The following is a 14,336-nucleotide window of genomic DNA, read 5'->3' as shown; positions in this document are numbered from 1 at the left end:
TATCTTCGACATCCTGCAAACGTTCTTTTCAATGAGGTACCCTTTAAAAAATACTATTAAAAAAATATCATTAAATCAAGCCTTTCTCTGTTTCAATGACTCCAAATATAATTCTAAGCCCTTCTGTGTTTTTGGATCGTTAACCACTTGTAAGAACGCTTGCAAGTCTTGCTCTTTAGTCTTTCTTAGCGTCTAAAAATTTAATAAAATAAACATTTGGCAATTTTATCTGCTATTAGTAAATAAACGTACGTTATATGTTACTTAAAATTACATCTCACCTCTATATCTTTACTCCTTAGCATTAATTTTGAAATTGTTCTTGGCTGGGGTGGTATTTTTGCAAATTGTCCGATAAACTTGTCAGCTTTTGCGATAGCGTCCTCTTTACTTGATGCCACTTCATCTATAAGACCCACTTTTAAAGCCTCCTCTGTAGTAAATAAAAATCCTAATGTCAATGCCATTTCAGCTTTCCGAAAGCCAATGGTGTTTTTCATCGTTGCTACAAACCATGAAGGTGCAATTATACCTAATTTGGTCTCGTTAAGGCCTATTGTGAAATTAGGTAACATAATTCTGTATTCACAACTCATAGATAAAAGACAGCCACCTGCAGGCGAATGTCCCTAAAATAATACTTTATTATTAGTAAACTGTCGCTAATAATTTCTTAAAAATAGATTTACATTTATAGCAGCAACTGAAGGATATGAGCAGCCATACAAAGTCATCCAAAGGTCTTGTAAACTTAACCAGAAGTTTCTGACACGCTCTTGATTTGGTTTGTACATTTCCATGATATCTAAGCCAGCAGAAAATACAGATTTTGACGCCTGATTTAGAAACACAATTTACTAAACATATCTTATTGTAGTAACATCAAATAATATAATAATAATAATAATAACAATGAGTTACTTACTGAAGTCAAAATCATTCCACGACACTTGTTCCTTTCTAAATCTGATAAGGCAGTTTTCAACTGAGTAATTAATTCTAGATTTAAACTATTAACCGGTTCCCGTTGCATAGTAACAATAGCAACTCCGCTTTTATCATTTACAGAAACATTAACAAAATTTGAAGAAGTACTACCATACATTTTTAGGTTATTAGACAATGTACGTACTTTTAACATAGTTCTTGAATACATTTTCAGACTTAATTAATTAAAATCTTCTTTGAATATCGTTTCGGTATTTTTGGTCTTATTCTAATTTGTTCGCTTATTACTTAAGTAAGATGGCACTTGAAATGGTACAAAGTTCAGCAAGTGTTATGTTACTAAAATTTTTTACACAAAATTACATGCAGCTTCAAAAAGAAATTAGAAACTGAAATTGAAAAATACTTTTTTGTTGCAAATTAATTAGTTATTTTTACTTTAAAAACTAGAGTTTATAAATTTATAAAAAGTAAATAAAAACAAAACTACACTGCGCAGATATTCATGCAGACTTTTGCGCATGAATTCTATAGATCTAAAATTGGGAATAGTAAAAGCAAATATTTTAGTTACGTTCATTATACTCACGCTGACTTGCTTAAAAATTTAAGGCAACTGCTCGTCATTTCCACGGTTGTTAAAGTCTAATTAAATTAACTACCATATGCTTTTATCATCTAATCTTCTTTAGACGTTTATTTTTAGTCTCCTAATAACATTGGATACTTTCAATTACTGTTACTGGAGTATGTATTCTCAGTGAATAAATATTCTATTGGCAGCTATTCGTGTATTTCTATGATTCATAACCTTAAGAATAGAAACCATAGGCAAGATAGAAACATAACCTTTCATTATTATACAAATCATGATACAAATAAAATGAAAAATAACTTTTGTTTTTAATGTAAAAAATAAGAAAACGTATGTTTTAAGTTTTAAAATGGCTGAAGGTAAACCATCTGAAGAAGGAAAAAATCAAGGAGATCCTGTCTGTATTATTGTACTTGGAATGGCAGGATCTGGAAAAACATCTTTGGTGCAAAGATTAAGTACTTCTCCTAAAAAGCCTTACATTGTTAATTTAGATCCAGCATGTCTACAGTTACCTTATTTTGCTAATATAGGTAGTTATTGTTTGTCTCATCCTTTTTTTAGAAACATTTTGTGCAGTTAGTAATACATTTGCAGATATAAGAGACACAGTAAATTACAAAGATGTCATGAAACAATACAAATTAGGACCTAATGGAGCAATTGTTACATCACTAAATTTATTTTCAACAAAGTTCCCAGATGTACTTAAGTACATAAGTAAATGTGATTTAGAATACTGCGTCTTAGATACTCCAGGACAAATAGAAGTGTTTACATGGTCAGTATCAGGTAAGATTATCACTTATTGATGATAAAAAGGCTATTAATTTCTCAAAAACTTAAACTGGTTTTAGGTGCCATTATCACTGAAACGTTAGCTTCTACATTTCCTACAGTAATTCTTTATGTAGTTGATACTGTTCGTAGCACCTCTCCTGTTACATTTATGTCAAACATGTTGTATGCTTGCTCTATTCTGTACAAAACTCGCCTTCCGTTTATTGTGGTAATGAATAAAATAGATATAGTTGAACATAGTTATGCAATTGACTGGATGAATGATTTTGAAGCGTTTCACGAAGCTTTAGAAGCTGATGAGAGCTATATAAGCAATTTGACAAGATCCATGGCTCTTACCCTTGACGAGTTTTATAGAAATTTGAAAGTTTGTGGAGTATCAGCTGCCACAGGGGACGGAATCGAAGAATTATTCAAGCTGGTAAATGATGCCAAAGAAGAATATGAAAAGTTAGTATTTGCTTTTTATGACTGACATTAAACCATTTGTTGTTTTTGTTGCGTTTCAGGGACTATCGAGTAGAATGGGAAAGAATACGTAAGGAGGCAGAGATGAAGAAAAAAGTGGAAAGTGAGAAAGTTGAACAGAAAAAAGATCCGCTCATAATGGAGTTATCTGCTGGCAGAGAAATTTCTGATGTATATCTTCGACATCCTGCAAACGAAAGCAGTTCAGATTCAGAAGGCGAAGAAGTAAATCCACATGGTAAGTTTATTTTACCTGTAATGGTATCTAATTTTTTGAGCTGTTTTTCTTTCTATTCTTTGGTTTTTGGAAATAATTGAAGTAAAGATAAAACTATTAAATCTAAAAATGCAATTTTTATAGATTTAGAAGCAAAGGAAGAAGAGGAACTGAATTTTCGAAAAGTGCTTCAACAACAAAAAGAATTGCAACTAAAAAGAGCAAAAGAAGCAGAAGCCAAAAGGAAGAAGAGCATGTAATTCTCAAAGCTTTTTTTACATTTAATTGTACTATTTTCTACATTCTTGTTTCAATAACTTTAAAAATAATACAACAAAATTAAAAATATGCTTTTATTATTAATTAAAGATCAGTAAAAGAACCAACAAGTACTACTTAATTTATTAAATTATAAAGCAAAAATGTCCAATTTTTTGTTTCAACCACCATCATCGTCTTCTGGGTCTAAAGCTTCAAACTCCTTAACTTTTACATCTTGATCTTCACCAAACTGTATCACATTATCAATGGTTAGAAGTACGTCTGCCACATTTTCATTGTCCTTAAGATTCAAAGGAATAAAACGCACTAAAGAATAGTCTTCAACAAGCCTTCCAATTGCTTCCGTTAATCTTTGATGTTTTTCATTGAATCTGGTTGTTCTGAGTTCAATATCGCCCAAAATTGCATGGGAATCAGGTTCTAGAAATCGGTCTAATTGTTTCTTGGCACTTTTACTAAGCAAATCCATTTTTGATAGCAAGTTTACATGCGGAATTTCGAGATTAACCATTACACTTAGTGCAGCCATTGTTCCTGATAAGAATTTAGCACCGTCTGTCATAAACTGAACGTCCACTAAAAAAACACTGCACACATTAAAATTCCAGTTTTGTAAGAGATTTATCAACTTTCTGATTGCTGTAAGATGAGTGTACAATTCAATTTGCCCTGGACAATCAAACAATATATAGTCATCTTCTTGGTCACCTGAACAATTACCAGAAGTTAATAGACCATTATACATATATAATACAAAATAAATAACAACTGCCTACTAACTAACTACTTACCTAATTTATTTTGAAGCCAATCGGAATTTTCTAATAAATATTCAATACAGAAGATCAGTCCTCCGTTAGGCCCAAAATGTAGTTCTTCATCTTCCATTGTATCCTCGACCTGTATTAGCTCACGAACGTCCACCAAGGGGTTGTAATCAAAATATTCTGCAGCTGGATCTAAATTTACGACGTCAATGTGCCTTTTAGTATCAATACCATGCTGGACCATAGCACTACAGTATGTGGACTGTTTCAAAACAGAAAAAAGTAATTTCAACAGGACCAATCAAGTACGAAGGAGAAAGATGTAATTTCTGTGGGATAAATGTAGTCAGAGACATATTAGAGGTAGAAACAGGAGTTAGGAGGGGCAGAGGTAGACCTAGATTAGATTACTCTTCGCAAATAGTTAAGGATGTGGGCTGTTCTAGTTTTAGGGAAATGCGAAGTTTAGCTCAGGATAGGGAAGAGTGGAGGTACGTGACCTTATGATGATGAAATGTAGTTTATTTACCTTCCCACTTCCCGCTGGTCCAATAACAAGTTGTGCATAACGCATTTTTGTATATTATTAATATTAATTGGATTTCAAAGTTAAAAACATATTAACAATTTTAAAAACTGATCAATTAACCTTTAAAACTTAACCTTATCAATTTGTCAACAACAATTTTATAAATTCAATGTTTTAAGCTTATCTATGGTTTTAAACATAGATACATAGATTTTAAATGACATGAGAAAGTATCTCCACTACCTCATTGTTTACCTTTAATCAAAAAAAAAACCAGCAATTTGTTGAAAAAATTTAAATGTAGTTAATTTTTAGTGAAATATTTTACAAAAGAAATCAGGAAACAAATGTAATAATTTTGACTTAACAATTATTTAATTAGAATTATTACCGTCTGTTTTATGTTTACACTGGTATGATACTTGTCACATTTAGCGGGTGGTGCAAGTGATGATAAATCATAAATTCATACAAATTANAATATATTAAAATATATTTAATAAACGTTTTCATTCCTTGTGAGAAGTTGAATTTGATAAAGTAAAGGTGTGGTGATAGTAGTTTTATTGTTTTATAGTAATTATGCCAGTAAGTAGTAAACAATAAATTGCTTGTTTTCCTATAATATAGGCTATGTTTTTTGTTAATATTTTAGGCTTTTCATTCCAGTTTCTTAAAACCTCTAGAAATAATAGGAAATACTGCTATTTTACCTATTAAAACGCAATTTACAGGCCCAGCGCCTTTAGACGTTTCGCAAGACACAGATATTATAGATGAGGCTCTCTACTATTTTAGGGCAAATGTTTTCTTCCGTACTTATGAAATTAAGGTAAGTAGTTTGTTTTAACTTATTAGTGTTAAGATTGTGACAAATTGTAGTATTTTATTTTGTTATTTTCAGTCCGAAGCAGACAGGCTATTAATTTATATAACCTTGTACATAACAGAATGTTTGAAAAAACTTCAAAGGTGTTCCAACAAAAGCCAAGGTCAAAATGAAATGTACAGTTTAGCAATTTCCCGTTTTGATATTCCAGGGGACCCAGGATTTCCTTTGAATTCCGTTTATGGGAAGCCCCAGTCACAAAAAGAAGCAGGTAAGCTTTCACACATAAATTTTGATTTGCCTTTACAATTTTTTTAAAATTTATGTGGGTCAATGTAACAATGTTTGAAGTATATGGTACAGTTTATTTAAAAAGTTAATTCTACGTCGGATATAAAGAACAATAATATTTCAGACTTTTTAAGAGGGTATTTGACACAAGTGAGACAAGAAACGGGGCTGAGAGTATGTGAAAAAGTTTTTGGAGAAGATGGTAAACCGAGTAAATGGTGGTTATGTTTTGCTAAAAGAAAATTCATGGATAAGTCTTTAAGCGGACCCGGGCAATAATGAAATCACAATTTAAAAATATCAATTCAACTTTAATCGCATTTGTAATATACTTATGAACAAATATTAATGTATTAAATAATGAAAATGGGTTTAATTTTTGCTTAAGCAAGAAAAAAGAATACGTTTGATTAGCGTTATAGCAATCAAACGGCTAAATTTTTAAAAAAAGGCCTTAAGAGCCGGCCGATCATGTACATTGTTAAATTCGTTTGTTTCTTCTATGGTATTGGGCATTATTGCGTTTGTTAGTATTAAAAAATAATTAAAAGTAAATGTATTGTATTTAAATTAAAAACTAATGAAACGCTATAAAAAAAGACGAAAAATATTAGAAATTTCGAAACATTTATTGGAAATAGTACTTATTTAACAGAATATAAATACACAAGTAAAATTTAGAATGTGGCAACATTGACTAGATTCTTCTTTGTTTATTATAACACAACCATTTTTTACTTAATTAATTAAGTATACGTGTTATCTAATACTTTAGATACTTAAGTTTTCACTGGTCAGCATTAATACTTGCGTTTCTAAATTAAATATGCGTATTAATGATAATGGGCGTGATCATTCACAACTAATTTTTTCGGTTAATTTCTCCCTTCAAAAAGCATCAGCCTTAAAAGTCGTTAAATATTAATTTGTCTTATTTTTGAAAATTTTGCTGAAGATAAAATTTTGAAGTAAAAGAATTATTTAGTGTTATAAAGAAGAAATCACCCTGTACGTTTTACTTTTTTTAATGAAAAGTAATAGTAAAAACTTTTTGACCAGTGGCGTAACTACGAGTTATGTCCACTTGCGGTCACTTGTTACAAAAGCGTCTGCGAAATTGCTCATAATAAATAACATATTATAAGACAATTCATTAACCGAAAATAAAATTCAATGCTACTAGTTACGCCACCAACGTAATTGAAAACTATTTTTTTCCTACAAAGAAATAATTAAGTTGTTTTTTATAAATATTCAACGATGTCACATTTAATAGAAATATTTGGACAAGACCTGCCGAAGCTGTAGTTAATGTTGTGTTGACTCCTGTTCCTTTCTGTCAATAATTTCTGAAAAATCGGTAAAATCTCGCGATCTAAAAGTTCGGACTCGGAGGCGGCGTTGCACATTGATTTTTCTTTCGTATGCTTCGGAGAAAGGGCGGTTGATTTGAGAGTTGCAACGTTTGGGGTTGATTGATAATATCCAGTCGTTTTTCCACTGTGTTGGGTGCATATTGTACCTGTTGGAGATTCTTTTTTACTAGGGCTTCTTTCGCATTTCGGAGAGTGACGATTTCTCTCAGATGCTGATCGATGCATCACACTTTCATCTAAAATTACATTTTCAAGCAAATATAAAACAATACCAAAGCATTTAAAATCTGAAATTTTATTGTTTACATAGCCTATTGTTACATATTTATATTAATGCCAGGGAAAAATGTTGGTAACGCCACTGGTTGTAATAGAAGCATAAAATACGAGTTGAAATTTGTTATGAAAAAGGCATTTTATTTATTATCATAATATGTAATAGGAAAATACTTATTCGAAAGTTTTTAAATTTAACAAAATATTGTTTTGCCAGAGTAGTTTAACATTAACAAATATTGTTTACTTGTGTAGTAGTGGTGGTAAATGTAAAATGTTTTAAAATATGTAATAAAAATTATAAAGTTAATATTTTACGTTAATTAATACAATATTGTTTTGCAGAAGTTTGCCCAAATAAGTGTAATAATTACGCTAAGTATTGCTTATTAACTTAATTTTTGTTTAATGCAAAAATAAAAAGATGAAAATTGTTATTTGGTAACATTGCATAAAAAAGCCGGCAATAGACGATCGTGCACGATTGTTGCCCTATTTATTGGGATCGGGCACGTTCGCGAATAGTGTTGTTGCGGTTGGTATTGGACTGACATGCGGTCGGTAGGCCGGTCCTTTCATTAATGTCTTTAATTATTATTATTTATTAGTAACGTGTTGTAGAATATTTAAGTGTTAATACAATTTATTAATTTCGGGAGTGATATGTGCGTGTGTCGGCAATTAGATGGAGGTTTTTCCGAAGAATATGTGTAACCGAACGTCAGAAAGGAAAAAGGTAAATTTCTCTTTAAAGATGCCATTTCCATTTTGGTATGGCGACTTTTTAAAAAGATTATTCATTAAATTATGAGGACTTTGTGGTATTTGCAATAATTACAAAGCGTACAATTTATAATTGATATGAAACTTACAAAATGTTTCGGTTTTTGATTATTTATTAATGAATTTTTTATTTAACTGAGGACCACAAAAGCATAACCTTAAAAGAAGTCAGTATTTTTTAATAGCAGGTGGTTCATTGAAATATTTTTTTATTATTCGCTTAAGTAACATAATTAAAAGATGTTTCTAATATTATGTTTCTTTTTTTATGCAGGTAGGCGTTGAATTTAACAATTACAGGCACTTTTCATTCAGAAGATGTGTAAGTAAGTGGTTTATTTTATCGTTTTATTGCTTACCTTCTTCTTGCGATGATACACTAACTCTAGGACTTTTTTGATGGAGTCTGTTGCACCTGTGCTGGGTCCCGGTGTCCCATAGCTCACTTTTAGCCACAACGTGCTGACCACCTTCGATCTTTTTCTTGGGTGTTGTTTTTGTAGAAGGTATACTCACCCTTCTTCCGTACGGTATTTCGTCGCTGTCGAAACTTTCCTCATTGGTAACGCTGCGAGTTTTGTTCTCTTTCAAGCTGGACCGTTTTCTGTCCCCGTAATGTCTCTCCGGTGTACGACATCGTTTCCTTTCGATGCCCGGCGATTTCCGGTCTTTAGTAGGCGTTGGTAATTGAGATTTCTTTTCAGTAGTTGGTACGACTGATGGTAGTTGTTTTTTGTCGCTATGCGGTGTCGATGATTGGAATTTTTTGTCGTTGGATGGCGTTGTCGTTGAAAGGGGGTGTTTTACAGGCGTAGTTGTTACGAGTTTTGTTTCCATGTCTACTTCGTCGATTTCTACGGATTCCACGGTCGTTGGGAATCCTTTAGGAACGATCTGGACGTCGGGTGATTTTTGCGGCGTTGCGAATTTAATTTCTTTGTGCACGAGAGAAATGTTTTGCTGATATTGGTACGACTGTTCTGTTTCTTGTTTCGTAAGGTTGCCGTTCAAAATTACCTTGTCGGGTTCGTTGAGTTTCGACTGCGACACGCTCTTTTGCTTTGCTGTGTCGATTATTATTGTCGATTTTTTTCGTCTGAAACAAGGCTATTCCGATAAGAGGATGCCCATAAATTACGTAGGTAACGTGAATTTGGGGGGGGAGGGTAGCCCAATAGAGCGTTACGGTGCGTGGAAGGGGATTACGTTACTTAACTATTTTAGAATTTATTTAAAATTGATTATTGGAAACTAAAAAACCTTTTTAATGATGCACGCGTTACATAATGTACCGGCGAGGGGGTGATTTACTAGGACGCGCTTTACGATCCCGCCATGCTGGGGGAGACGGAAAAAAAATTGACGAATTTCACGTTAACCCGTAAGTAATTAAGCTGTCTGTCGGTCCGTATACTTGAGTAGGATAAATTCAAAAATAGTTAATATTGTACGTCCCAAAATGGTAACAATCAGGTGTTATTCGTAGGTGCAAAGGTCAATAATAATTTCATTGAATAAACAATTTGTCGACTTACTTTTGACTGTCACTTTGGTGTATCGAAATCAAGTCTTGGGAGCTTATGCTGCCCACGGATGTGATGTCGGTTGTCTCGGTGGCGCTGGGCATTTCTTTTCGGACCTGGGGTACCGATAACTTGTTGGAATCGGTGAACGTTTCGGTACTCTGCCCTAATATTTCTCGGGCTTCGGTTCCCAACTGTTGAATAAGCGCCTAAAGAAATAGAACAGTCGCATAATTACAGTGTGTCTGTCTGTCACAGCGGGTTATCTCAAAAACTTAAAACTTATGTGGTTCTCAAAAAAAAAAATAATAATAATACAGTGGTAATTAGAGGTGGAGAGTAGGGGAGCCCAATGGGCCCAGCGGGGTGTCATTTTAAATGTCACTAATGGGTAATTCAGACTTTTCTTTTGTTTTTACGTAATACACACCATGCGTCTGTCCTGAAACTAGGATTATCAGAAAAAAGTTTCGGATTAACGGAGAGTTAACTACATTAGGAGATATGCATATGTAGATGTAGTCATTTTGTATTAGTCACCTGCAGTTCTGCCTCTTTTTCCATAAGAGTTTTCCGATGTTTCGAATTGATCGCTTTTACTTCTCGTAACTTGTGTTCCATTTCTGTGGCGCTCGAATTTCTCCTTGTTTTCGAAGGGGGCCGCAACGTTGCCCGTATACGTTTGTCTATGGATCCCCCGGGATTTCGTCTCAGTTCCAGCATTTTCGGGACAAAAACGAGCCATAACGTTGCAGTCGTACAAAACATGACGAAAATACCTAACGAAAAATGTAATTTTATTTTTGAAGTTTAAGAAACTTATTCTTATATTACAATTAATCATTCACATAACATAAAACAAAATATATACACGGTGTCCCATCCCACATTACTAATTTCTAAACAACTTCGTAAATAAGTTACAAGAAATGTTGCTGTGAATTGATTATCTGCATTGTATTTAGAATGAACTAGCACATATTATATATTAAAACGAATATTTGAAATCGTCACTTCTTGTATTTTTGCGCTGTGGACCGTTAAATTGAATAATNTTTTCTTGAGGTTCCTTGCGTCAATAATAAATATTATAGTATAAAATAACAAAAAAATAGGAATGTAATTTTTACATACAAATCCAGAGATGGTAATTTCCCCTATATTAGTTATAACTTTTGAGATCTTTTGAATTTTGTTAAGTCCCACTTAAGGTTTCTACGATTGTTACTAAAACAATGCAACAATTAACATTGGATTTTGTTTAGTTAACTGTTATTTCAATTTGTTATTGTTGACGTGTTGTCAAATGTTGAAAAGGAAGGGTGAGGTTTGTTTTTAATAATTTGAAAGTAATTTTTACTGTTTTTCTACTGAAATCGTACCTATAATAAGAAACATGGCGTCCTGATGATCCACTAGAACTAAAGCGACAGCAGCGCCACATATGCACATAATGACAACGTTGTAGACCGATAATCCAACATGGCGGCTGTCGTTCAAAGCGGGAATCGAAACATGGCGGGTCTCCCAAGCCAAAAACGCGCCAAAAATCTACAGAAAACACCGTTTTATAGAAAATGTTTTATTTACCGACAGTTTCTATTACCATGAGCAATCCCTTGTACGCGTAAATAGATCCTATGAATAATGTCATCCTCTCAGATGCACAGTATTCGTTTTCAGGTATAATTACTATGTCTTCGCTTGAAGGATGAGGCTTTAATAAAAGATATTGGACTTTAGAGGTACAAAAAAAAGAATAAAAAAGAAACAGTCGATTTAAAATACGTAGGGGGAGGGGGGAGGACTTACATACGGATCCATTTGTTTGGTTTCTCTGTAGAAAGGGTCGGCCACTTGCCACGTGGTCATTATAACGAGATCGATGAACAAAAGAACGCCGACCACCATAAACAGCTGATAGTCTTTTATCACCTTTTTATTAAGTTTGACGTCGGTAAAAATCGAATGCACCCGCCACGTTTTGCTGAACATGGCGCCGAAAGCCAAAGAGAAACCTGCCATCAGGGTCCAGGCTCTCGCGGTACAAATGTACGGAAAAGCCTCTGAAAAAATACCATACCATCATATCAGCGCGTGATATACTGTGTGCATATCGTTCCTTACCTATACTGGACAGTCCCGAGTCGAGTCCCAGGAAGACGACACTAGTGTAGGTCAGCATGCACCCGATAATGATTAGGTTGTTAAGTTGCGGGCTGGACATCTTTATGTAACGCTGGTTTCGATATTTTATGTTAAAAGCGAGGAATACGGACGCCATAATTATGCCGCAACATGCCAACGTGGCCAATATTGCGTAAACAGTCTTGTTCACTCGGGAGTGCTCTATTATCAATAGTGTACGGTCTTTTGGAGGTTGTCTGAAAAGAATATTTTCCGTTTTTCCCAATTTTTAGAAGAATAAGGTGTATGGGTGAAAATAAAAGCGTATTTGCATATAAAATGAACGATCTGGCAACGTTGCAAACAAACTTTGGACCATATACTACTGGAGAAAACGTAATATGTGCGAAAAGAGCGTCTTTAGAAACTAAATGTACAACTCGACAACGTTGTAAACAAATTTTACGATAAGAGCTTAGCTTGAAATGTTAGGAGGGGGTGTTTTCATATTAAATGAACGGCCGGGGAAAGGCCAGACCAAAGTCATAATAACTAAGTAATTGTACCAATACATATACATATATGTACATATAGAAGAGTGTGACTAATCGTAAAACAACGTTTAGTCAGGCTTTGTTTTCTCTCCCTGTTTGGTAATGCTATTTCCACACGGTTATCTAATGAATTGTTGGTAGTTCGCAATGTTGCCACATATAAGCAGTCATTTATATTGCAATTGTTTGTTATTGTACATTGTTGTAACTTTTTGTTTTGTTGTAACACTACACTTGTCGATTTTCTTATTTTAATTATGTTCTGATTTTAATTATTATTGATTAATAGAGTACACAGTGGGAGATTAGAAATGAACTAGTTACCTATGTGGTTCGCCTAAAATTAATATGGGTATAATGAATTATTTTCCGATAAATATTTTTACCTCCCTATCCACTTGAGTGGTTTTCCTAATGTTAGATCCAAATGTTGGGTGGCAGCACTGTATTCCCCCACTTTTTCTTCGGAACCGTTTTGAAATTGTTTTAGCAGAATGCTCGCCTTTCTTTCATTATCGTAAAAACGTACCGGTCCTGTTACACCTAAAAATAATAGAAAAAAATAGCAACTGTATAATACACGTTTTAAAATGCCATTACTTACCCTCGAAACTGGTGTTTTGCAGCGCGGTTAGGAATAAGCTCTCCCATAAATCATTCCTATATTCAAAATCTAATACTGTCAAGTTTCTTCGAATGTAACGGATTTTATGTGCAACATGCTGTATTGCCAGGGCTACTGCCCAAATGCCGTCGTATGTGTAACCATGAAATCTTGAAAATTCGTTTCCCCTACGCGAATCGTATTCTTCCTTGTATTCGTCTGCTGTCTAGAATTCAAAAAAATGATCAACAATTTGCAGTAATTCTTGAAATGGTACATGTTTTGACTAGGTAGATTAATTTTTAAAATTGTTGGTACCCCCTTAAATTTTCTTGAGGTTCCTTGCGTCAATAATAAATATTATAGTATAAAATAACAAAAAAATAGGAATGTAATTTTTACATACAAATCCAGAGATGGTAATTTCCCCGCTGGTACTTAACGGTAGTAAATCGGTTAAAATTGTTTGTTCTAGTGCAGTTTCTATTTGTTCGGTGGTACAATTCGATTCCGGATCTAAACTTTTCCACCACTCTTCCGTATAAGTGCCCATTATGACCCATTGATATTTTCTACCGAACATTTCGAGTCGGTAGGCCTCGCAGAAAATCTTGCTTGCCCAGTATTCGTTGAAATTACCTTTAAAGTCTTTTTTATAATTTTTAACTCTTTTTTTTACAACAAATTTCAACGTTTTCTTTATAAAAACATTTTTTTCTTATTAACGCATTTTCTTACCTAAAATTACCCTGGTATCTTTTTCCTTTAGTTTCATCAAAGCATTGGTAACTTCGTTGGTAAAACTTTGAGTTTCTACTACTTGATACGCAAAAGTATCCAAATCGGCCACTAACCTGTCATAAGTTTTCTTAAATTACTAGAAAGCCAAAAAAGTATGCAAAAAAGGAATTGAAAAGATAGAGCATATACTATCGGAGGTAACGTGCCATTTATTGTTGTGTATGAAGTAAGCGACTAACAAAGAAAGAGATAGAAAAAGCGTAAAGTCAGTGAAACGTTTGAATAGGGGTGGGGGGGTATTCTAATAAAATCCAGTCGCGTGGGTATGGAAGTGGGACAGCAGTTATATTGGTTTTGTTCTCTTTCTCTGCGGTAGTTACGCCTTACGTACACAGCAAGCTATCTTCAGCAGTATATGCCCTAAGAATTAAGAAATGTCCCTAATTAGAGGTCTTTAATAAATGAATTAATAAAAGTATTGACTAAAAAACTAAAGCTTGCAATTATTTATTAAATAATTAAAAAACTAATACCTGTTATGAGCTAATGAATAGCGAGGTTCATTTTGATAGATGGTACCCACTCTGGTCCAATTAAATTCTTTAAGTAAAGCAATATTAGAAAT

At 33.5% G+C, this 14,336-nt stretch overlaps 5 protein-coding genes across 7 annotated transcripts; 2 read left to right on the top strand and 3 right to left on the bottom strand.

The window, feature by feature from the left end:
• Positions 1 to 26: 26 nt before the first annotated feature.
• Positions 27 to 1,369, bottom strand: LOC108739317 (enoyl-CoA delta isomerase 1, mitochondrial-like). The gene is made up of 4 exons (XM_018473162.2): positions 926 to 1,369; positions 690 to 836; positions 282 to 629; positions 27 to 192 (listed from the first exon to the last, which is right to left on the bottom strand). Exons 1-4 carry the CDS (start codon positions 1,154 to 1,156, stop codon positions 76 to 78), a joined length of 843 nt encoding a protein of 280 aa, XP_018328664.1. The 5' UTR covers positions 1,157 to 1,369; the 3' UTR covers positions 27 to 75.
• Positions 1,370 to 1,774: 405 nt separating this feature from the next.
• Positions 1,775 to 3,377, top strand: LOC108739316 (GPN-loop GTPase 1). Of its 2 annotated transcripts, none has more exons than XM_018473161.1 (5): positions 1,775 to 2,076; positions 2,141 to 2,335; positions 2,401 to 2,794; positions 2,854 to 3,050; positions 3,174 to 3,377. In XM_018473161.1, exons 1-5 carry the CDS (start codon positions 1,893 to 1,895, stop codon positions 3,287 to 3,289), a joined length of 1,086 nt encoding a protein of 361 aa, XP_018328663.1. In that variant the 5' UTR covers positions 1,775 to 1,892; the 3' UTR covers positions 3,290 to 3,377. The 2 variants fall into 2 exon arrangements, with proteins under 2 accessions (XP_018328663.1, XP_018328662.1); XM_018473160.1 differs by having other exon boundaries at positions 2,123 to 2,335.
• LOC108739318 (GPN-loop GTPase 3) lies at positions 3,369 to 4,766 on the bottom strand. 2 transcript variants are annotated; one of them, XM_018473163.1, is made up of 3 exons: positions 4,608 to 4,766; positions 4,103 to 4,340; positions 3,369 to 4,019 (listed from the first exon to the last, which is right to left on the bottom strand). In XM_018473163.1, exons 1-3 carry the CDS (start codon positions 4,650 to 4,652, stop codon positions 3,469 to 3,471), a joined length of 834 nt encoding a protein of 277 aa, XP_018328665.1. In that variant the 5' UTR covers positions 4,653 to 4,766; the 3' UTR covers positions 3,369 to 3,468. The 2 variants fall into 2 exon arrangements, with proteins under 2 accessions (XP_018328665.1, XP_018328666.1); XM_018473164.1 differs by having other exon boundaries at positions 4,103 to 4,407; positions 4,608 to 4,710.
• Positions 4,767 to 5,086: 320 nt separating this feature from the next.
• LOC108739320 (actin-related protein 2/3 complex subunit 3) lies at positions 5,087 to 6,232 on the top strand. The gene is made up of 4 exons (XM_018473167.2): positions 5,087 to 5,195; positions 5,263 to 5,439; positions 5,512 to 5,707; positions 5,852 to 6,232. The coding sequence occupies exons 1-4, from the start codon at positions 5,190 to 5,192 to the stop codon at positions 6,004 to 6,006; spliced, it is 534 nt and encodes a 177-aa protein (XP_018328669.1). The 5' UTR covers positions 5,087 to 5,189; the 3' UTR covers positions 6,007 to 6,232.
• A 714-nt stretch (positions 6,233 to 6,946) lies between these two features.
• On the bottom strand, positions 6,947 to 14,318 carry LOC108739268 (gamma-aminobutyric acid type B receptor subunit 2). The gene is made up of 13 exons (XM_025976651.1): positions 14,245 to 14,318; positions 13,709 to 13,824; positions 13,377 to 13,618; positions 12,971 to 13,196; positions 12,753 to 12,909; positions 11,813 to 12,069; positions 11,498 to 11,751; positions 11,292 to 11,402; positions 11,068 to 11,236; positions 10,226 to 10,464; positions 9,698 to 9,894; positions 8,522 to 9,258; positions 6,947 to 7,339 (listed from the first exon to the last, which is right to left on the bottom strand). Exons 2-13 carry the CDS (start codon positions 13,743 to 13,745, stop codon positions 6,972 to 6,974), a joined length of 2,994 nt encoding a protein of 997 aa, XP_025832436.1. The 5' UTR covers positions 13,746 to 13,824; positions 14,245 to 14,318; the 3' UTR covers positions 6,947 to 6,971.
• Positions 14,319 to 14,336: the final 18 nt, after the last annotated feature.

This window comes from Agrilus planipennis, unplaced genomic scaffold (genome assembly GCF_000699045.2).
Source record: "Agrilus planipennis isolate EAB-ADULT unplaced genomic scaffold, Apla_2.0 scaffold181, whole genome shotgun sequence".
Taxonomy (NCBI): Eukaryota; Metazoa; Arthropoda; class Insecta; order Coleoptera; family Buprestidae; genus Agrilus; species Agrilus planipennis.
The sequence above is the reverse complement of the archived record's forward strand: the minus strand, read 5'-3'. Positions and strand labels throughout refer to the sequence as shown.

What these genes read in the sequence shown, in the direction of transcription:
- LOC108739317 (XM_018473162.2), bottom strand. Translation starts at nt 1,156, where the DNA reads ATGTATTCAAGAACTATGTTAAAAGTACGTACATTGTCTAATAACCTA. An exon ending in CTTCAGTTGCTGCTATAAAT is followed by an intron (nt 630 to 689) that starts GTAAATCTATTT and finishes GTATTATTTTAG; the next exon opens with GGACATTCGCCTGCAGGTGG. An exon ending in TAAGGAGTAAAGATATAGAG is followed by an intron (nt 193 to 281) that starts GTGAGATGTAAT and finishes TTAAATTTTTAG; the next exon opens with ACGCTAAGAAAGACTAAAGA.
- LOC108739316 (XM_018473160.1), top strand. Translation starts at nt 1,893, where the DNA reads ATGGCTGAAGGTAAACCATCTGAAGAAGGAAAAAATCAAGGAGATCCT. An exon ending in GTTTACATGGTCAGTATCAG is followed by an intron (nt 2,336 to 2,400) that starts GTAAGATTATCA and finishes AACTGGTTTTAG; the next exon opens with GTGCCATTATCACTGAAACG. An exon ending in CGAAGAAGTAAATCCACATG is followed by an intron (nt 3,051 to 3,173) that starts GTAAGTTTATTT and finishes CAATTTTTATAG; the next exon opens with ATTTAGAAGCAAAGGAAGAA.
- LOC108739318 (XM_018473163.1), bottom strand. Translation starts at nt 4,652, where the DNA reads ATGCGTTATGCACAACTTGTTATTGGACCAGCGGGAAGTGGGAAG. An exon ending in GACCAGCGGGAAGTGGGAAG is followed by an intron (nt 4,341 to 4,607) that starts GTAAATAAACTA and finishes GTTTTGAAACAG; the next exon opens with TCCACATACTGTAGTGCTAT. An exon ending in TTGGCTTCAAAATAAATTAG is followed by an intron (nt 4,020 to 4,102) that starts GTAAGTAGTTAG and finishes GTAATTGTTCAG; the next exon opens with GTGACCAAGAAGATGACTAT.
- LOC108739320 (XM_018473167.2), top strand. An exon ending in TCCGTACTTATGAAATTAAG is followed by an intron (nt 5,440 to 5,511) that starts GTAAGTAGTTTG and finishes TGTTATTTTCAG; the next exon opens with TCCGAAGCAGACAGGCTATT. An exon ending in CCAGTCACAAAAAGAAGCAG is followed by an intron (nt 5,708 to 5,851) that starts GTAAGCTTTCAC and finishes ATAATATTTCAG; the next exon opens with ACTTTTTAAGAGGGTATTTG.
- LOC108739268 (XM_025976651.1), bottom strand. Translation starts at nt 13,745, where the DNA reads ATGAAACTAAAGGAAAAAGATACCAGGGTAATTTTAG. An exon ending in CCAAACAAATGGATCCGTAT is followed by an intron (nt 11,403 to 11,497) that starts GTAAGTCCTCCC and finishes CTTTTATTAAAG; the next exon opens with CCTCATCCTTCAAGCGAAGA. An exon ending in AAAAAGAGGCAGAACTGCAG is followed by an intron (nt 9,895 to 10,225) that starts GTGACTAATACA and finishes CTATTTCTTTAG; the next exon opens with GCGCTTATTCAACAGTTGGG.